This window comes from Filicampus tigris, chromosome 9, assembly GCF_054856515.1.
Source record: "Filicampus tigris isolate MCC_2025a chromosome 9, RoL_Ftig_1.0, whole genome shotgun sequence".
Classification (NCBI taxonomy): domain Eukaryota; kingdom Metazoa; phylum Chordata; class Actinopteri; order Syngnathiformes; family Syngnathidae; genus Filicampus; species Filicampus tigris.
In genome coordinates, this window is record NC_141225.1 from 10,443,352 (window position 1) to 10,467,964 (window position 24,613).

The window sequence follows — 24,613 nt, forward strand, 5'->3', positions numbered from 1 at the left end:
CAGTTTGTTATTGTTTAAGCAAAAAAAAAAAAAAGAATTTGGTTTATATAGAAACAAGCAAATGCAATTGCAATTGTATAGTTCTCTCCCCTGCAAAAAGAGTTAAAACAAAGAAAAAAAATCTGCATCCACATCTGCAGAAAAAGGAAAACTGATGAGCGCCAAAGCGAAGAGTGTGATTTGATATATATATATACTGTATATGTGTGTATTTATGTGTGTGCGTGTGTATATATAAAATTCGACATTTTGTATATATTAACTTGTGTTAAGGTTCAGTGTTTGTATTTGTTCAGTATTTGTCACTACACAGCATTTAAGTGGCGTAACTGCTCATCTTTTGATTTTTTTCCCCGAATTCCATTATATAAACCAGAGGAAGCAAAAATGAACAAACAAACGTAAGGGGAGAGAAAAACAGAAACAACGCTATAGACAAAAGGCCTCCGCCACGGCCGTCCAGCTGTACAGCGCAGTGAAAACATAACTTACATATTAGCTCTTTTTTTTTTGTTTGTTTTTTTACACGTACAGTCGTGATCAAGGCACAGGGATATTCTACAAGTCATTTTTCTTTGTCATCATCGTCTTGTTCAATATAGTTGTACAAAATAATACATTTTACACTCTGTACAAGAATAATAGTCCAGCAGTAACATAAAAACGTGAAGCCAGAGGCGGGCGGTGGTAAGGTAGGAGGGAATGTGTGGATGAAGGCAGGAGGTGTGGGTGGGGGATCTCCTTTTTTATATGTGTACAGAATATTTCTATTTATATATATATGTATATACACATTTATATACACTCATATATAAATATCTATATACTGTATATATTTAGCTTGGATTTTTTTTTCTCCTCTGGTGTTGTTCTGTCCTTCCTCCATGAAAATTGTGGAGTCCCATCCGTGCACACCTGTGCACCCACCTCCGCCCAATAAAAGCATCTGTTTCTCTCATCTTCTCCGGCTCTTGATTGTTGGTCAGCACGCAGTCAATACACAAACTAAGAACTGACTGACTATTGGATTGTGCCTTTCAGAGACACTGAAACTGTAGTGTTTTGTCTTTGTGTTCCTATGCCTTCTTCCTGCATCCAGGTTCCGCTGAATTATGGATGCCGATTGGGCTAATGGTCCTGGGAGGGAATCAGAAAGGCAGGGAGTGGGAGACAGTGAGCGGGCGGTCTTGCGGGAGTCGCCACCATCACAAGAGCTCGTACTGCCGTAGGTGCATCCTCTGGATGATGTCGCGACAGTCGCTGAAGACGCGCCGGATGTTTTCCGTGTCCACGGCACAGGTGAAGTGGGGGTAACAGTAATGGCGGCCGTCCCCGCTGGCTGTGCTGATCCTCTGTGGGCAGGGAAATGGGGTTAAAGAAACAGTTTGCGTCAACTGTCTAAATTTAGCACACTTTTAATTAAATTCCCCCTCCAGGTGACGTCACCTTATTGTGGTAGAAGTTTTTGTGTGTCCCAATGTGTCTTTATGCCCCTGGCAGAGTCACCCATGATAAACAGGGCCAAGGTGAGGGACCAGAAAAAGTACGATTCTCAGACCCCCTATGACAGGGGGCGGCAACCCGCGGCTCTTTCATCCTTATGTTGCGGCTCCGCATGGCTTGGGAAAATAAATTATGTGATGTACTCACAAGCTATATTAATTTCAATGACAGGCTACAAATAGGTTCCGATTGAAGTGTACTGTAACGTCTTCCAAAGACACAACGTCAGACATATCTTAGTTATCTCCCTTTTAATTATTCCAACACGGCTATTGTAGGCCGTAGCCGACGCCAACTACGGTGCAACAACAGTTCTGTCATAAATACACACGGATCTCTCGGCCTTCTCGCCGTCCGCTCACTCCTCTCTCACTCGCACACCCCTCCCATCCAGCGAGTCGCGTGATGCATTCAGGAATGTCAGAAACAATACAATTTAGCAAAACACAAACGCCACCCCAACACAGATAACCCAATTCATTATAGTATGTTATTTGTTCCAATGTGGGAGACTAGATTGGTTCAGAATTGTGTTCATGAGAATGTTAAAATGAGTGATTGCTTTGCTATTGGTTCACAAACAACCCCATGTAATTTATTTAGCTAATTCTTTACTGGACTTTCTGTTTTGTTGCATATCACTGATTTTTCCCATTGCCATTGAAGGTATCACTGATTTACGTTTTTCTGAGGCGGGCTTTGAACGCCTCTCGAGCCGAATCGAGCACAGACACGGTGTGGAAGAGAGACGGTGCTTGTATTCTTGTGAGTTTGGAAAATAAAAGACCTATTTAAAAGACAACACTGCAGCTCTCTGTGTCTCAGAGTTGAAACATCAAAAACGAGTATCATGTCTTCTTATTAAGTCAAAATTTTTAACTTCTTTCTTCAGACATTGTGCAATTTCGGTGATCAGCAAATCAGATTTCATTGCCAATGTGCTGCCATGTCAATCTAATCTGCCCCTGGCTTTCAGAATCGGTCGTGCTCGTCAGTATAACTTAAGACATTTAATATTAGCAATGGGACTTTTTCTTAAACCAATCAGATTTGAAACTTGACGTCATCTTATTTTCTATACTCTGATTTTTTGGTCACAGCAAAACCTATTACAGTCAATTTCTACTAGCAAAACGCCTGTTGCAATCAGCATACACATACATTTAATAACCAATATCCTAGGTAAGTATCGTCAATGTCCTGTGAAAAACACTTATTGTCCAATTTTGGAAAAATGTTACATTTTCACGTTAATGCGATGACTGTAACGCGGAAACACCATTCACATAACAACAGGAAAATTGAAAAAATAGTATTTTTCACAGGACAGTGACAGTATAATTAAATGTGTTATACTTTTGTCATGTTATTAGATAAATATTGATTCTTAACTACTCAAAGTGATGGCCATGACATGACAGTTGAATGCTGCTATATTGTGATGCTCTACATCATTGATGGTTTCTATAATTCCAATGGGATAGTGGTGGTATTAAGAGGTGGATTAAATCGGGTAAATCCCCATTGAATGCCCAGGTAGAAAATGTGAGGGTGAAAAAAAGTGAAGTACTGTGAATCCTTTAAGATGCACTGTAATTCTTGACCATGGTTTATTTTGACAGACATGTTATAAAGAGAGCGACATTGTTTTATAAAATGTGAAAAAATACATATGTCCTTTAAATAAAATGTGTCCTATAATAAATGATATCAAAAGATGGTAGCATTTTGCTGTACTGTTGAGTCACCTTTCATCGGAAAGCTATGAAGAGTAGAGCACACATGCATGCATTTCATAACAAGACTACTGCAGTGAAGTGTGTCAAGTCTTATTGCTTACGACCAAATAACAGTAAAATAAAAAAAATAAAAGCTTGCTGGCAGATGGAAGCCAATGAAGGTGAAGGTGACTTCCAACAGGTAAAACCTGAAGTGTGAACATACCAGAAACTCATCCCGTATGAAGTACTTTGCCCTCGTGACACGCGGATCTTCGCCTGGCTCTGGTATTGCTGTTGGAAGGACGATAAAGCCACAATCATTCGCGTTGGCTGAACACTGTTGACACCTGTCTTACTTAACAGGCTTATGAGTTTGTTTGCTTTACCCAATGGAAATAAATAGTCAAGAGACTGTTACTATGCAAAACGCAGTGCAGGCTCCTGAAGCCCCTCGACTTGGAAGACAGATTCATGTTTAGCGGATTTCCAGAAATAGTGTCTGTGGTCGTTTATCTACTTGTTTTTGCCCAATGGTAGCAAACACATTTTTTAAAATAAAGTTAAATAGTGATACAGGTATATCACAATTCATGTCAAGCAAAATTGGACTTTAAACCCGAAATTATTATACTTTATAAACACATCCAGTAAAAACAATTACAAAGAATTAATCTGTCTGTGCATCATGATTTCATGCTTTAATTCATTAGGCCTCCTTACAGTGTGTGTGCCTTGGCAACCAGGGCAGCATCATACAGACTATACATAAAGAAGAGTTTCACATCTACGTGACTCAGTAGGCTGCAGTAATAGTAATCGTTTTTCACGGAGGATAAAGAATACATGCCTGTGAGTATTGTTATATTGTCTGTTTACATGTGACAATGCACTGTATGTGTTCAAACATACAAAGCGTAAAGAGTTATAACTAACAGGACATTGATGCTAGTTTCGTTAGCCTGTTTATGGCATTTTACATTATGTGTTAGCATAATTGTATAAGATATGTGGCTTGACTGAGAATGTTAAAATGTTCCTTAAAACATTGCCTGTACTCTTAAAGGTTTTATGATTGCTAAAGTTTATAATTCTGGAACAAACAAATTCACCTCATTTTTTAAATGAGAGAATTTATTTAAGGCGGGCAAAATGTATTTTTCCTAATCCGAATAAATTGTGTTCGACTTCAGAGGTTTCACTGTAAATTACGTTTGGCTCTAAAAAAGAAAACCCCAACTGTTCTTTATTTCTGCGGTTGTGTATCCAAGACTATTTGCTTTTATTAACGGTGCTCTAACTCTGTCTCTTACCGTCGTCGGGTGTCGTGTAGCGTGCAAACTCAGGAAAATACTCCTCAATTTTGGACTTCCCTGCCAAGACCTTCTCGGCAAGGAGGTCCTGTTTGTTCAGGAAGAGGATGACGGAGATGGTCCGTAGCCACCTACCGAGAGGGGAAAACGGCAAACAAGGTGATTTTATTTTTATTTATTTTTTTGCCGCTGAGCAAAGACTATTTATAGACTCCAATTGAGTCAACACATGCAGTCTATACAGCAATGCATCCAGACCTGTTGTTCCAAATGTTCTTGAAAAGATTGAGGGCCTCCTGCAATCTGTTGGTCTGATTGTCCTCTCTGATCACCATGTTGTAGCTGCTACTCGCCACCACAAAAATGATAGCTGTCACATCTGGAACCACAAAAATAAAAGAAATAGATCACAAACCCAGTGAGGAAAGGGCTTTGGAATCACAGCGACGGAAAGTGACAATCTTACCGTTAAAACACTGGATCCATTTTCGACGCTCGTCCCTCTGACCACCCACGTCAAACATACTGGAGGAAAAAAGCTGAATTTACTCTCAACAAATCTGATCTGATTGTGCTAATCCTTTTCAATCGTTTGCTAATTTCCTGTTTCATTTGCAACAAAGTGAGTGTTAGTAGTTCTGCCCTTCTTTTTTCCAGAACGTGAACTCACTGAAAATTGACTTTGTCTATTTGAAATCTTGTCTCGAAGATGCCGGATGTCAGCACTCTGCATCTCAGCAGATCCTGAAACACAGCAACACGTTAAAATAGTTAAAAGATTTGAAAAACTGACCAGCCCACAGTGTACCTTTGTCTTGCCAAAAGTTAGATGGGGCAACCAGTCCAGGTTTCCCCATTTTCTGTGTATTGAATGTTTATAAGCGTTTTGGGAGAATTTTCTGGGTTTAATTTTTGGATGTCAATTACATGCAAATTTTGGCTATTCGTGGCCTGTCCCAATCCCCCCAAATAGGGGAGCTCGACAGTACAGTAAATAAGTTGTTTAAAAAGATTGGATAGGTCAGTTCATCTTCTGATCAGATCAGTGATCAGTTATCGTAATTTGAAACTCGCTGATCAGGGCTCGGCTACAAAATCCTGATCAAATAACACCTAGTGGTTAACACATACACCTCACATTTATGAAATCATTTCAGAATTAATTATATAAATCGCTACATGTTGACTGATTCAACAATTACAAATATTGGTGGCGGTCTCACCTGGTCGGTTGGCGTGTAGTCGTGTTGTCGAACCACATCCACTCGGTCTAGGAAGCTGCAAGAAATAGAAGCAAAGAGAATTGGTTTTTCATATCACAGAAATTCTACTGCGCATGTTGACAACAGCAAGAAGACACCCTCGTCATGATGGCCACCAGAGGGCGTGTGCTATAATTCACAGTGAGATCAGAAGCAGCAGCTCTGAGTCACCAGCAGCACTTCTGTGTCAGACCAAAGAGGAAAGTCAATGGGGCAGCTGTACTAAGAGCGCTCGTGTGTATTTGTGTGTTTTATGTGCCTGGTGTAGGTTAACCTTGTCTGCGAGCAGAATTCTCGCGGTACTTGTGGGTTCACACAACCCCGAGAATCCATCTTGTCCCGAGCCCGCTAATATCCTCTGAGCTGCACCTCTAGTGGTGTGGACCAATGACAAGGAAACAGTGTGTTTGGGGGCGGGATATGCGGTTGTGACGAAAACCTTTCTCGGTTGACAACTGACTTCATTCAAAAAAATCAACGCCGCTATTTCAGACGCCCTTTAGCCACATATTTACATTGCAAAAACGACAACTGTCACTCAACGCCATGATGCCGTCTGTGCCAACCATCGAGATAACAGGACTGAGCTGGTCAAAACAAGACGCATGCCGGTGATGACATTTTCATCTGTTGCCAGGTTTGGTCAAAACAAGATTTTGATTGGCGTGCAGTTGCCGCATCACCCAATCAGTGCAAAGTATTAATTCTACTGAATATCCCAGCTTTTCCCTTCTGCCGAGTAGATCACATTGGAGCATTCCCAAATTGACACTATGGAGAACGTCTGAGTGATTTACGTATCAATCTGGCTCTTGCCAGGTTAGCGGTAGGTATCCAAGACCTACAATGAATTTAGAATGGCACCCACCCTGGACCGCACCACCAAATATGTGCTAATTCCTTTGACAAGACGGCTGTTTAAAGACGACGGCAATTGCATTAATCGGGCCAGAAGAGATACTGCAGACAAATAAGGGAGCTAAGGAAAACATGTAAAGGACACTAATTGGAGTACTGTAGTTCACAAGTAGTGATGGGAAAACTCTAGGGATGTAACGATTAATCGAAAATCGAGATGATTAAATTCATCTAGAACAGGGGTGGCCAAATCCGGTCCTCAAGAGCCACAATCCAGCCTGTTTTAGGTTTATCCCTACGGCAACACACCTGATTCAAATCATCAGGCTCATTATCAGGCTTTTGAAAATCTTGCTGATAAGCTGGTCATTTGAAACAGGTGTGTTGCCGTAGGGATAAACCTAAAACTGGCTGGCTTGTGGCTCTTGAGGACCGGGTTTGGCCACCGCTGATCTAGAAAATGATGTCTTGAAACGTTTTTTCATTCCAGATGCATAGCACATTATGAATGTGTAGATAAAAATTATGCTAACAGATGAGTTAACAGTTAGCCTAGCTACGTCCATTTCATCTTCTACGACTACTTTGTTCTTTGGATTTCTGGCAGTCTGGCTGTGCTGTGGCAACATGCTGCTTCTCACAGGCCAGTCTTGGAAATACAACAACCCAGCTATAGCTATTCCAGGGCTCCAGATTAACTTTTTAAAATGTTATTTATTTTACTAGGAGCACAGTGGTCCTTCCTGGTCGCACATGTGCAAGTAGATAAAAAATGTACTCGCATCGTTTCAAATTTTAGGTGCAAAATGGTACCGCCTAGGGAGAACCCGGAGGCCTGTGTATACTGTATAAAAAAATGCAATGATTCAGGATATGAGCAACTGTAAATACGTGATAAAGTTGATATATATATTAAACAAGTATTTATATGTATATAGTTATTTTATATACAAGTACATCAAGCTAATAAGCTTGGGAATGTATGCTACATCCCCACGGACATAACGTAACATTGTAATGTGAAGAAAAAAAAATGTTAAGATGCCTTCCTGATGCCTGCTGTTCTTCCAAGCAAGAAAAAGGGTTATGACCACCATTTTTGGGGGCAGGTATGCAACCCCCGCTGAGGTAAACAGGAATGTGGCAGGCAGCGGTGAAATGTGACAAGAGGGTTGCAGGTAGCACACTAGCAGGAGCAAGGAGAGTGACGGGGTGCTAACTGCTGACCCCCACACGAGAGCAGTGGTTCTCAAATGTTCAATAAAAATTGAATCTTTTTTTTTTTTTTTAATTAAACAGTTTTTAAAGAATTAAATACAAATATATTATGCTTAAAGGGGAAATCAATCCCAACATTTTTTTTTCAAGAATATGTTCTATGCATGCCCACTAGTCAAAAGAAGGCATTCTGATTAATATTGCGTTTGTCAAATGTGAGTTAAGCAGCAAAATCCACCCGTTTTTAGCCATCTCAGGTGACGGCCATTTTGTCACTTGTGTCGACTGAAAATGACATCACAGTTGCTCAGGTTCAAGTAACGACCAATCACAGCTCACCTGTTTTCTGAAGCTGAGCCATGATTGGTCGTCATCTGAGCTGAGCAGTTGTGATGTCATTTTCAGTGGACAGAAGTGACAAAATGGCCGCCACCTGAGATGGCTAAAAATAGGTGGATTATGCTGCTTAACTCATATTCCACAAAAGCAATATTAATCAGAATGGCTTCTTTTGACTAGTGAGCCTGCGTAGAACATATTCTTGAAAAAGGTTGACTTCCACTTTAAAATACAACTGAATCGTACTCAACAAACTGTACTGTAATAAAAAAAAAAAAGCTGAAGACACTGTAAGATTTTGCACAGCAGGAACATTTAATTTCGTGATTCTTTTGTGTACCACTAGTGTGAGCTCGCATACCACTGGTGGTACTTGCACCACAGTTTGAGAACAACAGCACTGGTGGTGGAAGCGTCACGTGCTCGAGGAGCAGCAAGGAACATCCATCCATTTTCTAAAGCGCCTGTACTCGTTCGGTTGAATCTATATACCTATACCTGACTTTTGGCTAGAGAAGTGGGGTTCACCCTGGACTGCTTACATAGGGCACATGGACCAACCATTCACACCTATGGAAAATGTTACTTCATCTCACTTCGTAATGAACCTAACATGCATGTTATTTTGAATGTGGGACCTGTGATGAAGCTGGATTACCCAGAGAGAACTTGCAAACAACACGGGAAGGCCAAAACTCAGATTGTAACCTAGAACCTCAGACTGTGAAGCAAACATGCCAACCCCAAGTGCACTGTGCTGGTGCCGAAGAACAAACACGATAAAAACAGCCGGAAAGACACGAAAAAAAAAACATGTCTCAGCCACCATCTGCATTCTTGTTTATCCCCAGCCCACACACGCAGGATAAACACACCTCTATATTTTTCTTTTCTTAGGGTTTCTTCCTATTAATAGCCATATTAAAATCGCGGCTGCTGCGGTAACAGAGCATAAAATAACCACCGTATTTACATGACAGGATAAAGTAGCTTTTATTTTTAGCTTACAGTGTTGTACTTTGGCTTTTATCTTTTTGGATGGATTACAGGCTAAATAGAAACTTTTAAGTCTTCACAGAACACAAGGACAACTAAAACAATGTAGGTGTTATCGACATTGCTCAAAACACATATTTGACCACCTGCCGTAAAGAGATTATTACAGCATCACGGAGGGCATTAATGTGGACTCTCAATTGCAGTGAGCTCAACATTTTGCCTCTCTGAACAACAAATGACGATTTTCAAACAAAAATTCTTTTTTTCATACCCCAAAAAATTGAGCCAGCTCATTGAAATTAATCAAGAATCAAATCGCTAAAATTAAAAAAAAAATAATCTGTTTGGGATCACAAGTAAATAACTTCTTTGATATTGTAATCAAGACTAATATGCTAATGGATCAAATTATCTGTTGCAAACCCTTGATTTAAATAAATAATTTATGATTCCCTCAGCAGTGGGAGATGTTTATGTGCTGGACAAATTAGCATTAGCAGCTAAAGCTCCCACAATGCCTCCTCCCATTTAAGCAGCAGAATGTGCTCAATGAATTGCTGATCTCCGCAGTGGGATTACGAGACAACAAACAAAAGATGAGATTCTGTTAATACCACTTCTCACAATTCTGTTAATGGATGGACTTTGAGACCGCACACGTTCTCACTCGTGATTGGTCCGTTATGTCACATGTTGCGATGACGCTTTTCCTGGCTCGGTTCTTTGAGGGCAATGCATTTGTCAACGCGGAGGAGAGGAACCACCACGCAGCTTGTTGCTGCTGCGAAGCAAACTAGTTTGGCAGCGGCGTGGTTGTTATGTCACTTATGTGTATGTAAAGAAGCCTACACAGGCACGTACCACCTTCCCGATTGATTTCGCAATACAATTAAAGGCATCGTCCCTTTGTTGCAGCAGGCACGATATCCATTGATGTCGCTGTCGTTTTAATCGTTGCTCGGCAATAAAATGCTGACTGGAATTGGCCATAAAAGGAAGAGGAAATTACGCCCTGCTGTGTCCTCGTCAGCAGCCGTAGCGACACCCCACGACTTGGAGTGAAACTACAGCACATTTTCAAAACAACGCGTGTGGCTTGCATGCGAGTATAAAGGCACACTGTGCGACAATTTAGCTTATGAAAAGTAGAGGTGGGCGATATATATCGTTATCGATATCACCGTCTTGCTTTCGCGATGTGTAATTTTACATTGAGTATTAATACTGCCTCTAAAAGCATAACGACTCAAGTCAGTCGACGGCCGCAAAGTATGGACTTATGGACTTTGAACCAGTAGAACCAGTCGAATGTGATGTATGGTTAATTATGTTTGTAGACAATGACGATATCGACAGCTTTGTAACAGAATAGATTATGGAAATTACCACTCGATCTTTTAAAATTAAAAATAGGCTTCTCTTCCACTGACACTTTATTTTTACATTTTTGATTGATGCAGTAAATAATAATAAACCCGGGCCTGTGTGAAAGCCACATGTCTAAGCTCTCAAATTCTTTTGGAATGATGTTTCTATCTGCTACAGGGGCTGAGATATTATTTAGGAGGTGTTGAAACTTCAGGTTTTAGAGAGTGATTCCAAAGTCGACCTTAGGCTTTAGAGAGATGTTTAGCCAGGAGATTTGGCCTTTATGGGTTAAAACTGTAAACTCACACACATACATTAATAACCATAAAACAACAATTAAAAATAACAAAAGTTCAGTAAACCTGTTCTGACAGAAACAAAAAGGGAGGTGGAAAAAAGAAAGCTATCATGGAATTTTAAAAAAAACATCACAAAATTCAGAAAATGAATATGAACATTTTATTGGTAATTATAATTAGTGAATCTAATCAGTTTCAGCATTGATTCCACTTGAAAGTGAAAATCTAATAAGGACAATGCAATAATGTAGAATGGAAGTAAAGTAAATATAGTCTTTTTTTCGTACTTTGTAATTCAAAGGACATTTGACTTTGGGCGATAAAAAACAATCATTTTAAAATCAAAATATTTTGATAATGGATTGTTATTATAATAATAATGATAAAATACATTGTTTTAATGAACTATTTACACACCAAAAGGGAGGGACGCACGGGACAAGTGTGTGTGTGTGCGTGCGTGGGCGTGTGTGCGCGTGTGTGTGAGACAGAGAGCGAGAGACATGAGAGTGTGAGAGAGAGAGAAGTGAAGAAAATAGAGGTGGCTGTGTCTAACATTACAGCGCAGCTCCAAAAATAGCTCCCTGGCGCCCTAGCCTCCAGCTTGGTTGTCATGGCGACAGAACCACACGCTATAAATAGACAATCGGCTCCAAATCTTGTGCGACTGGAGTGATGCCAGCGAGAAGGAGAGACAGGACAGAACAGGAACTGCGGGTAGGAGAGGAAGAATGGAAAGGAGGGAAGCGGCGAAAGCAGCCAATGCTGAACGAAGCCATACACAAGAAACAAAATAATACAACAGAATATCTGTACACATATAGTACAAGGCCTGGTTTAGGTGATGGAGGCCAAGTCCATCCTTTGTCCTTGCTAGCATGCCGCATCACAGACAGAGGCTGGATTGAAACTAGCCCAAGTACCCATTTCTAATTTTATGCCGATATTGGCTTTTGTTTTCTTTTTGCATGTACATTTAAAGTGACGGCGGCACGCTGATTGACTGGTTAGCACGTCCGCCTCACAATTCAGAGGTCGTGGGTTCGATCCCGGCTCTGGCCTCCCTGTGTGGAGTTTGCATGTACTCCCCGTGCCTGCGTGGGTTTTCTCCAGTTTCCTCCCACATTCCAAAAATATGCATGGTAAGTTGATTGGACTCTCTAAATTACCCCTAGGTGTGATTGTGTGCGCGGCTGTTTGTTTGTCTCTGTGTGCCCTGCGATTGGCTGGCAACCAATTCGGGGTGTCCCCAGCCTACTGCCCGAAGACAGCTGGGATAGGCTCCAGCACGCCCCGCGACCCTTGTGAGGAGAAGCGGTATCGATGATGGATGGATGGATTTAAAGTGACACGTCCGATATGGCTGTGTTTACACTAAAAAACTAAATAAACTAAATACATGCGCCCAAATTGCATGGAAATAACTACAAAGCATCAAAACTGGGCAGTGATACTATAGAAGTAAATAGTAATACACAAATTAAGCATATATGAAATAACATTTACAGTAAAAATACCGTAAATAACACGCACCTATGTATTATACGCAAATTTGCAATTTGCACTTTAATTCATTTATTTACCTTCAAACGTGTATCATAAATTTAGAAACATTTCTCTGATTCACTTGAGAGCGTTAAGGGTTAATGATGGATACACCTAATGTGCATAATTAGATCATAGTTAATGGTCTGTGCTTTCAGTGTAGTTTAGAATTACAGCAAGTGTTTTTTATGTTAAATAGTGTTGTTTGTGCAGACAAGGTCACCGATCGGTGTATTTCAATGACGTCAAGTTTGCATTAACAGGGTATAACGATCCGTGTGCTTATGCGCAGATATCCGATACCCATTGGATTTTTATTAACGTTTGAAAGAGGCTTGATTCCGATACGAAGATATTTTATTCAATGCGTTTTTTTTCTTGGTTTTTTTTTTCCCCTATTTGGGTTTGGTTGGGATGTATCCCAATTGTGAGACTTGAGAGCAAAACCATTAACTGTATCACTTGAATCACTGTAAATGCAGCCTGAAACTTTAGTAGGGATTTCGGACAAAAAGAACTAAGATAATTATTGTTTGGGTTACGAAAAAAAAGTTATTGTAGCAGGAGTAACATGACAAAAAGGATTTTCACAAAACCTTGTAGAATTCTGGTCTGATTCGAAAGAGGTTTCAACCTACTGAGTGCAATTCTAGTATAATTCCATTTTAAAGCGGAAGCCAACCCAAAAAGATTTTTTTCCAGAATATGTTGCCAGTAGGCCCACTAGTTGAAGCAGGGCATTCTGATAAATATTGCGTTTGTGGAATAAATGTTAATCCACCCGTTTTCAGCCATCTTTGGAGGTGGCCATTTTGTCTTCTGTCGACTGAAAATGACATCACAAGTGCTCACAACGACCAATCGCGGCTCAGATTCAGAAAACAGATCAGCCGTGATTGGTCGTTGTGAGCACTTGTGATGTCATTTTCAGTCGACAGAAGACAAAATGGCCGCCCCCAGAGCTGGCTAAAAACAAGTGCATTTTGCTGCTTAATTTATATTCCACAAATGCAAAATTAATCAGAATGCCGCGTTTCATCTACTGGGCCAGCTGGGAACATATTCTTGAAAAAAATATGTTTGGGTTGAGACGTCTTATCAACTTTAAGATACACACCAAGCATATCGTCGCTGTCCTGTGAAAAACACTTATCTACATTTTTCCATTTTTCGTATTTTTCCATGAATGGTGTTTCTGCTTTACAGACATCGCATTCATGTGAAAATTAAAACAAATTCCAAAATTGGAGGTACACGTTTAAACTGACATTGTGCGGAGGGAAACTCACTTTTTCCATGTTGAACTAATTTGCAGTTGCTCGTGTAGTCCATATGAAATGGTCTTATAGATAACGCCATGCCTCTCCGTGTCTTTGAAATGTATTTGTTTCTACTTTATTTTTCGTCCATGAAATGAATGCTAGCGTGCTGTTCGGTGCAACCGCCATTCTTGTTTGAACAAGCAGTCAAATAGTGGCTGTGTGAGATGCGTTCAGGTATACTTTGTAAATGTAAGAGAATGTGTTCATTTCTTTCTGTGCACTATTATTAAAAAGATTTGTAATGGAATGCTTTGATTAAGAGACTACAAAATCACAGCTGTGATGATTAGGTTTTTTGTAATATGGGATTTATTCTGTTAGTGTTTGTCAAGTAATGACAAGTTGTTACTTTAAAAAGGGTTGTATTTGAGTGACATGTTCATGAAATGTTTGTTTTTGAACAATAAGTGATTTTTAAAAATCCAGCACAATTGCAAGATGTAATAGAATTATTAAGTATCGGTACTCAGTATCGGCGAGTACTCAATATAAGTACTCGTACTAAGGGTCTGTTCAGACGGCAGGCAAATGCGACCTAAATCTTTTTTTTTTTTGCCCATACTGTATGTGATTTCTTTATGACCTTCTGAACGGCTCAATTCCGATTTTTTCAAATCCGACCTGGGTCACTTTCATATGTGATCCTAGATCGAATACGCATCTGATTTTTTGCAATTTTTTGTCCGAACGGATAGGTCGCATGTATCCGATTTTACATAACTGAAAAGAGACAGGTGGCACCATTCTACGCAGTGGGAGCAGGAATAACAACAGTCATGGCGGATGATGGGGAGGAAAACAAGCAGTGGAAGGAAAGCGAGGTTTTAGATTTAATAACTACTGTGTTTCAATTGTAAAAAGAGCAATGCTACACAAGCCCACGTTGCTTCAACCGCATCCATATTTACTTCCGTGAACACTCCGTTGCAAGTCCAGAAAATATGGCACACACAAAAATCAGATTTTGCCCCAAAAATTCAAATGGAGCATTAAGTCCTGCAGTCTGAATACAGCCAAAGTTGTATTGGTGCAACCCTTCCCTAAATGACCACCACTTTTTACAACAAAAAGAAACAGAACAACTAGACATAATCCATACGGTTTAAAAAAAAAAAAAAAAAGAAAAGAAAAATGCATGCCATTCTGTTTGGGCACAGTTACACACTGAATGAATGTTGTATCTTAGAATTAATGTGACTGATCCTTTCACAAGTTATCATGGCAACCGCCACCTTGCACAAAAGAAATAATCAATACCTACTAAAAAGAATCCATTTTTGGGTTAAAAAAAAAAAGGCATGCGTTTGTACATGCTTTTGTGCTGTGTACATGTATTTGGTAATCGCCATCATGAGCCCACCAATAGAAATATGAACAGACTGTCTAGAAGTAATCTACAAAGTCAGCAAAGTGTTGCATAAAGAAATAACGGCACACCCGAATGGGCCAGTGCGAGTCAAAATCAGTGCGAGCGTAAAAAAAAAAAATTGGGGGCGCCGTGACAGCTCTCATGTTGATCAAGGGTGGACGCGTTCATCTAACGCTGAGGTTGTCCCTCTCCCGACACACTCGCTCCCTCTTTCTCCTCCTGAAGCCCGCCTGAGCTGAAAATAGCTCTCCCCTCGCTCGTTCGCTCTGCTTCTCCGTTTGCATAAGTACACAGAAGGAGGGGAGGGGAGCACACTTCCGGTCTGGCCACCCGGCCCAACATCGGATCCATATAACGGAGAGGAGGAAGACACGAGACGGAGCAAGAGGAATGGAGAATTCGGGGCCTTTACCAAGCACATTGTTTCACTTTTCCATTAAAGAACAAATTATATCTTTAAAAAAGACGAAACAAAGACTTTGAAATTGAAATTAGAGAGGCTTCGCACACAGAAATACAGCGGTGCCTTGATATAAGAGTGACTTGACTTTTTCCAAGATGTGAGCGGTTAATTAATAATAAAGAAACAAAAGAGAATTATTTTATTGTTAAAATGAACAATTTTACATGCACACTGCCACTTAAAAGCAATACATTAATTCAATAATCACAAGGCTTTATCATTTCCAGCAATCCTACAGCACTTCATGTTTCCTCACCATTACGCGTTTGTCAGGGTTAATAGTTTTATTTGATTTTACGTTGGTTTTAATTTTGGAAGTCAACACGCCTCACAGAACGGACAGTGTTCAAAACACCTCCCTGGTGTAGTTAAGCACATGCTTAGAGGTGACATAAATCCTTTTCATTGGCACTTTTTTGACAGTCTTTTTGGACAAACATCTGCGGCCGTGCAACGCAGACAAGGACGCGCAAAACACACACGAGCAACGGAAATTGGCAACCTTGCGCGTCTACACTGTGAGCCTCCGCCCTCAATTTGCTTCATGTGACCAGCGCATGCTCTCATGGGCAGCACACAGCGGAAACATTTCATTAGCAAATCGTCAAAAGAGGGTAATAATAGACACTACTGTGGCTGTAATATTGTGTAACCCGTTTGTGTAATGCGTCTTCAAATTATAGAGTGACAAAATAAAAGTGGAGCGAGTCAATAACTTAAGACCATTCATTCATTTTCTATCGTGCTTGTCCTCATTTGGGTTGCGGGTGGCTCGTAGCCTATCCCAGCTGACGTTGGGCGAGAAGAGAGATACAGCCCGGACTGGTCGGCAGCCAAACGCAAGCTACATAAACACACTTAAAGACCCTGTGAAGCAGGGGTCTCAAACTCAAGATACAGTATGTGGTGGATGCTGGAGATAGTCTGTGCGTGTCTGGGCCGCATGAGGTATTCCACAAAAAAAGGGGTTCAGCTACTCAAAAAAAGTACAACTAATCCAATCTTCATGAACAGTTCAGAATGTATTTTATTTTTTCTTTTCCATCAAATGATCAGGTAACCAACCACGGGGATCTGCACCAGACTGTGACACATTCACGAGCCTGTCCTGATGACAAGTAGCCGCGTTAAAATTAACACCAGCTGTGGAGATGATGCTCAGTCGAGCTGCAAACATGCTGCTGCTGCTGTAAATAACTTCTCTTCAAACCCTCGGCTGAAAATAGACCCAGACCAAAGGCACTATTGACCCGGTTCACCGTGCCTTGGCTGTTAAGTCTACTGGAACGCAAAGCACCACTAAAGACGCCGTCTCCGCATAACAAAAGATTATCTGCGCAGGCAACTCACAACGGTGGGGTCAGACTGAATTCATCTGAAACTCTGTAGATGCTGCTGTTTTGGTTAGCAGCCGTTCAAATGGGCCGAGCATTTGAAGATCAAATTTGCCTGTTGTCGACATCTCTTAACAATGAATAAATATCACAAGAGCAACTGATGAGATTTGCCAATCAGATTTTTTCAATGTACTCAGTGGTAATCAAAGTTTCTAAAAACATTGCATTTAAGGTACCTTGTTGATTAAATAAGATTTGTTAAATCCTTCTCAAGAGAAATGTAATCACTACTGTAAGTATGGATGACTATACCATTCCTTAATCCACCTTCACGTCTGTTACGTCGAGCACTCGTGCATCCTGCTTCGTGCTAATGCTAATGCTAATGGTGCACAATGCCCATAGAAAGACGTATTAAATCAGCAGAGTTTTTCCTGGCTCAAATGAAGACAGCAGCGGTACCATTTTGATTATTTGGGAATGGCAAATGTGCGGTTCTTTTCTTTGATGATTTTAGGAAGAATTTACAACTGTTTCTGATAAAGTCCCATTAAAGTCTAATAGTGTTAGAAAATTGTTTTTATTATCGGGGTTCTAGAGTCAAAGGTGACTTGAAATTAGGCACAGTTGTCTGGTTAGGCAAAAATAAAAATTCCACTAGTCATTTTGTAATCATTTCCAAATTCCATTGTAAAGAGACTTTATGGACAGCCTCTATTAAGCTTTTTTTCCCATGATTTAAACAGTTGTCTTGACATGTCTTTGCTTCGTTGAATATCACTCCGTTTTGAGGGGGAGGCTCCGTCTCATGCAAATGAGCCATTGCTTACCATGCCCGCTCCAAGGCCAGCACCGAGATCATCTTTTGTGACCATGACAACCTTTTCAGCTACTACTGAAAAGAAGTCAGCGCCCAAAAAGCGACCCAACTATTTATGTACATGTGTGAAGATCCTACACGGGGTCATCAGTTTACAATGCAACACAAATTTTGAATGCAACCCAGACCAAACTGTAGTCTATCACTTACACTAACGCAATAGTAAAGTCAAAATTACACTGATGTAAAACTCTCCAGCCATGAATAAAAAACAATCAAATGAATAATATGAAACTGGAAATACATTAATTCCACACAATCGAAATGGTCATTTAATTGACTAATCTGGCAATAACTAGTGAAAATGCAAGCCTGTTTGGGTGTTTATCTGAACTTGAGATAACGTGGCAAACTGAACTAACTGTACTGCTTGGTAGGAAGGAGTCTTATGTTGATAAATAGTTGTCACCTTTTCATTCGTACAAACTAGTCCAAACAAACAGTCCATCATCGTCAAGGTGGCACCGCACTCATGGCCGCGCTAATGAACCTTGACTTCACGCTTACGCAAACCAGGCAGCCGAACACTTCGCAGTGCGTAGGTGGAGTAGAACTTGTGCAGAAGCGAAACTTACTACTGCGCACAGTCGATGAGCTGATATTCATTGGATCTTTCCCAGCAGGCCCGCACGCCATCGTCCTGCCAGAGGATCTTTGAGTGCTCATAAAACTCCTGCAAAAGAGACGGAGAGGGAAAGAAAGAGGGCCTGGATCAATGAGGTGAAAACGACTGCAAGCAGGGATGACATTGTATGGCCTCATATTAAGACTTATTAGATGGAGGCTGCGTCCATCTGAGTCGGGAGCTAACGGGAGAGGAGCGGGGCTCTGGCAGCGGCAGGAAACAGAAAAGTTCATCGGGTTCATGAAGAAACCGAGAGCACAAAGCTCGGCTGTCACTGCACAAGGGCCTATCTCCTCGCTATGATCTTTAGATGCTCGCATACAATGCTAGGGGAGCACAATTAAGCCATTTTGAGCCCCAGCACTGATGTACCCCCCCCCCCCCCCCAAAAAAAAAAAGACTGTGGGCAAGGGCACTTTTTGCAAGTGTGGCAGTATTCTCCTCCATGTACCGGCAACAACTACTACAGAAGTACCGCGATACCTCACCATAAAAAATATGATACCACATATTTTGAGTTGTGGAACTTCTGCGCCGTTTGGCAGAAAGCGAACGTGTCTCAGATGAACTTCTCAAAAGCCATATTGGGCACACTGCCAGACTTTAGCACAACAAACGGTAGGGCAAGCGCGAAGGGACATCACCTGAAGCAGCAAAGGGAGACCTAAACCAAATCACAAAATGTGCAACAACTCCCGGTTGAAGTGTACTCAATAAATATCACACTTTAAAGAAGTCCAAATATTATACGCCTATGTGGCCTTTGTGGTAAAATAATTTGGTAACTACTTGCTATTATTATTAATTGTTAATAATAATAGCAAGTAATAACAATTTATTATTGTTCATTTCAGTTTGGAGCAAAGCAATCATTCACCATCTGGCGTTGCAGTCCAATCTTTTAACATCTCCTTAACCAAACATCGTAGAAGGAAGCATCCGCTGTTGTTTTTTTTAAAAATGTATTTTAAGAAACACATCGTAAAAAACATCTAAACGCTGCACGCTTTGTCTCGACGTTCCTCCCCCACTTAAAAAGCAGAGTCAACCAGTTCAACTGGTTTCCAGTAGGCCCTCAGGCCATGCGAGGGGGGGGGGGTGACAGAGGGAGGGTGGGCGATCGAGAGAGCGAGCTCAAGCGAGAGACAGACAGAGTGAGAGAGAGAAAATCTACTGATGCGCATCTACCACAGTGAATGTTTAAAGTTGAAAAATGCTACCTTTGAACTTCTTGAACCCCCCCACCATACAATTCACTGATCACAAATGTACGCATCATATAACGTGATCGTTGGCTTTCCAGTTGAGACCCATCATCAGAAAACCACACAATGCAATGACGTTGCAGACACAAGATCGTCTTTCCCTTGCTTACACACAAACATACGCACACATCAATGGAAACTATGCTCATTAGAACAAGTATGACTCATTTCAATGCGCTGCTATTCAAACAACTTTTCCAGCACCAGCGGTGGTCCGATCAACAGTTTCTGGGAAAAAAAATACGTCTCAAAAGTACAACAAAACCATCGTTATGAGTGACGTCGCAAAACTTAGGGAGACTTCAGCGCGGTCAACTGTGTTGAAAATCGTATTTTTCTTCTTTTTGTGATGCAACCACACAAAGGTGCCAGTGACGGCAAATGGGAAAAATGTAATTATTACCATAGAACAGGAAATACAACTTGATAACATATTCTAGTTGCTCGGTTTGTAACTCAGTTCTGACATGGCTCTTGTGTATACGACAGGCTGGTGAAACAGTATCAGTACATTTTTATAAGTACCAGTAGTGTACAGAGAGGTACAGCGTCGACACCCCTAGTTTTTATAATTGCTAGGTAATAGTTGTGGTATTAGAGGTGAATTCGTTCAGATAAGACCCTGCTGAAGGTTCAGGTAGCATGGCATGGCACGTATGCATCGCTTGCCACAGATTTTCAGATCTTTGCTGGGTCGTTCATGTTCATTATATTTGTATGTTTCCCAATCTTTTGGGGAAATTTGGTTGATTTGGTTGATCTGGTTGGGTTACACTGGAGAAAATCCATCCATCCAATCAGTAGTTTGTCCTCAATAGGTTCGCAATTGAACTGAAGCCTCTTTCAGGTAATTTGGGGTGAGAGAAAAGGGGTGTGGCCTGGACTAAGTCACCAGCCAATCGCAGGTTTGGCCAAATCATTTTTTAAAACAAAATCTGGGAAAAATACAGCTCTAATACTGCACAATATTTGGAGTTCTAAAAAAGATGGGAAAAATACACCTCAATCGTTATGCTAATTTTTGGAGTTAGAAACCAAATCTAGGGAATAAAAACTGCAAAAGTCACACAGAACTTTTAGAAGATCCTGTTGATAAGAAATACATCTGAAAAGTTGCACAAATTTTCCACAATCCAGGTGTCGTAAAATGGGATTAACATCAGAATTGAGGCAGGATTAACACAGGTTTACAGATGAACTACTGGAATCATAAACAAGCCACCACATGTTCTTGCTTGGAAGCGTAAGAACCAACGTTCACTGGGGCAATCCCTTGAGTCCCATGTGGGGTCATTTCCGACAAACGGCGTTAATAGGAACTCTCAGGTGGGGAGCTCATTCAATAGACAGCCTCCTCCAGAGCCTGCCAATTAGAGCATTACACGGGGGAGCGCTGTCTGACTCACCTGCAGCACACCTGGCCTACAACCTGCACGCCATCACCACTTTGGAGACTCATTTTTCAGATGTATTCTTTTACTTTTTCTTGGCTCTAGATTTGAGGGTTGGAGGTTCAAGGCTTGCTGTGGACATACTTCCCAGCCCCAAGTGAACTTGATGCAAAAACTCCACTTGCCCTCAGTTTTAGTACACTTCAGGTGTTCAGTCAAGTTTGCGGCATTTGATTTTCATTGAGTAGACGCTCTCTTTTATTCAATTAAGAATATTAAATTATACTATATATTTTAATATCTTTTTGTACAAAGTGAAAACAAATAACGCATAAAGCTTTGCATCACAAATGCTGGAAAATCCTACTGAAGATGTTTGAGGATTTAATTTCTTGATACGCATTTTTGACTATACGCCCAGACTTTTGGGACACCGTGGACAATGCTGCTGCAAAACACTTCTTGTCATTTTTCAGGTCGCTTCCTAATTGGCTGTCATACCATTTCACCTCAAATTCACACAGTCTGTGCCTCTGCCAACTTCTGTGTTGACACATACATTGAACACTTTTTTTTTACGATTGTTGGCCCCTATCATTTTTTTCGGGCAGTTTGGGGAGAAAAAAAATGACTGACTCTTTGCACACCCTGCACCACAAGGTAATCTATCAGAATCTTTGAGACATTTGGTAATGAGGCCTTTGCTGACTTCAATCAGAAGGACAGAAAAAAAAATGCTCAAATTCATCCCAATTACTGATATGTTTGTACCGCTGCATAAAAAGATTGTTGGCCTTAACCATTTTTCCAGCAGATCGGGGAGGAAAAAATACTCTTAACACACCACAAGATAATTACTCAGGATAAACTAAGAATCTATCTTTTGCTGATTTTTATCACAAAGGGTAAAAAAATGCTCAAATTCATCCCAGTTATCATTTTTTCGTGCGCCCTTTCTTTAGTTGTGCTTACCGACGGAAACTCGAAGTCCTTCTGGTTGATTTGGTGGAGGACATAGTCGATACGCGGCTGGTTAGCAGGGCAGGCAAGCTGGCATGGTGGCATTAGTGTATTCATGGCGGACACGATGGTCTGGGTGGGGGGCAGAAGAGATCATCTTTAGGCAGTAATTCCTCGACAAAGTCAACATTTAAGAGTTCTTGTCTCACCTCTATAGCTTCTTTAATGTTGTTTTTAATATCGTGGATTTTCTGCTTTTTCTCCCTGTGAATAACACACAAAAGAATGTCATGATAATCATCTCCAATCAAACAAACTCACAGTCAATTTACTCCAACTCTAAAGTATTCTATTATAAATGTTGCTTGCAAAGCAAAATTACTAAGGATGCACCGATACCAACAGTTTACATCTGCACTCTAACTTATAAAAATGCTCTGATCCTATGACATAGATAATATTTTACCAGCCCGATACACCAACACTAAAGCCGACTATAAATTATGCCCTGCAAAAATAAATTCCACTCAGAGGGCACATCAAGTGAAGAAAAGTCTGCGATTGTGTGATAAAATATCACTGCAGTTGTCCTGCATAGTTTTATTTTAGAACTGAAATGCCATGAGTTACAGGTTACATTTTAGTAAAATGTGTGGCAAGGCTGTGAGAAAAATATGCATTTGGATGTTATGTCAGTAATCACGAGTTGTGAGTCTAAGACAGTGGCCCCGACTACCGGTTGGCGGACAGCCGCAGAGGTAGCTAGAAAAAAAAAAGTCATCGTTTTTGCAGCTGAGCATATACTGTATGTCCTGATCGGGAATGTCCATCATCACCCACAAAACCAGCCCCAGAAGACATCTGCTCTGTTACTGTTTTGCATTTTTTTAAAAATTCAAAATAAAAGGCGGTGCTGCGATGCTTTTGGCTTTTTCGGCGTGCACTTCCATTTTTGTTTGCATTCCCATCGGCTTGCCAGGACTCTGAGTCAGAGCAACTTTTTGTGAACTTTTTCAAACTTCTATGACTGGCATCAGGCATTTGAGTTTATCGGTTTGTGTTGTTTAACAAGAAGGAGCAATGTGTGAAGACTGTGTGGAAACTGCTTCGTTACCTTCTTGCACTAGTCACAGGTATTTGTGATCAAAAGGCAGTGTGTTCTGTGTGTTTTCTACAGTTTTAGTATTTAATTAAAAATAGCACTAGCAGTTAATTTCATGCCGGCTCCGACTTGGGAAGCAACCCGCACTTCAACACAACGCCGCTAAACAGAAAGCCCGGGTGGCGTGGCATTGTGAGGAGGGGCACATGACGAGTCTTACTTTGGCTTTCGAGGAAAGCGACGATTAAAAATAGGAAAAAAATGTGACTTTTGTTTCCGCTGCATTGACGTGATTTGAAGTTTGAGGAACCTCACAAGATGAGGATGAGCGGTGGGGGGGTGACCTGCAGCGGTGTTGGTGGGAAAACGCAAACAAATAGTGCTTTCTTCTCAGGTCATGCCAACTTTGACTGTTTACTCCGAAACATTTGACTTAACTATGATCATGCTGACATGAAGACAAGCAAGAATGAATTATTTCATGTGAGCCAAGTGTTACATAACGCTTATGTCATCACAAAAATATAACAACACAGTTATGCGTTTTATGAAGGATGCTTGCGATGACTTCTTGTACTGTAATAACATTGTCTATGTAATACTCAAGTTTCTGTCTTTGAGGCGGCAGTTATGATTCTAGTTTCAGATTATGTTCCACATGCTTGTAAGGTCTAAATATTGGTGGATTAATCAGGAAACATTTCCAGTTGTGTTAGCGTTCATGTCACAATTAATTTAACGGTTTAATTTTTTTTTATTTTTTTTTTTAAAGCGGGAATCAGCCCAAAGACATTTTTTTCCAAGAATATATTCCCAGCAGGACCACTAGTTGAAACACGGCATTCTGATTAAAATTGCGTTTGTGGAAATGAGTTAAGCAGCAAAATCCACCCCTTTTTAGACATTTCAGGGGGCGGCCATTTTGTCACTTCTGTCGACTGACATCACAACTGCTTAGGACTCAGGTAACGACCAATCACGGCTCAGCTTCAGAAAACAGGTCTCCTGTGATTGGTCGTTACCTGAGCCCTGAGCAACTGTGATGTCATTTTCAGTCGACAGAAGTGACAAAATGACTTGGATCAACTGGGTCATTTAAATATGCAGACGGGAACTCGGTGGCGGTTAGGCGATGCCCAGCTCTGGTCATGTGGTTTACTGATAACGTCGAGTATGAGTTTATATCCAATGTTTGTCTTCAGCATTATGAAATTTTCCATGGAGAAAAAAGGCACAGAAGATGCAAGCAGAAAATAAAAGTATTATTATAGCCAGTGAATGCAACTTACTCTGCATTGAAGCCATTGACGTGCAGTATTCGCATCTGCTTGACTATCGTGCTCTTCCCGGATTCGCCAGCTCCTGGAAACAGGAAGAGGACCAAGAAAGTCAACACTGGGAGAATGTAAAACTCATGTTAAGATCGAGCCCAGTCGCCTGCAATGTGCGGCCCAAGAGATAATGGAAAAGCACCACT

The 24,613-nt window shown here is 40.8% G+C and overlaps 1 protein-coding gene across 1 annotated transcript in view; it reads right to left on the minus strand.

The window, feature by feature from the left end:
- LOC147141888 (guanine nucleotide-binding protein G(s) subunit alpha-like) overlaps nt 1–24,613 on the minus strand; it is a 27,110-nt gene continuing 2,497 nt past the window's right edge. The window contains exons 2-12 of the mRNA XM_086039799.1: nt 24,426–24,498; nt 22,244–22,298; nt 22,047–22,166; nt 18,369–18,466; nt 5,758–5,812; nt 5,205–5,278; nt 5,001–5,059; nt 4,793–4,913; nt 4,535–4,665; nt 3,448–3,515; nt 1–1,352 (exon numbers count right to left, since the gene is read on the minus strand). Of these exons, the coding sequence (XP_085895925.1) occupies nt 1,206–1,352; nt 3,448–3,515; nt 4,535–4,665; nt 4,793–4,913; nt 5,001–5,059; nt 5,205–5,278; nt 5,758–5,812; nt 18,369–18,466; nt 22,047–22,166; nt 22,244–22,298; nt 24,426–24,498 (1,001 nt within the window). The 3' untranslated portion in view covers nt 1–1,205. The remainder of the gene's footprint in view (nt 1,353–3,447; nt 3,516–4,534; nt 4,666–4,792; nt 4,914–5,000; nt 5,060–5,204; nt 5,279–5,757; nt 5,813–18,368; nt 18,467–22,046; nt 22,167–22,243; nt 22,299–24,425; nt 24,499–24,613) is intronic.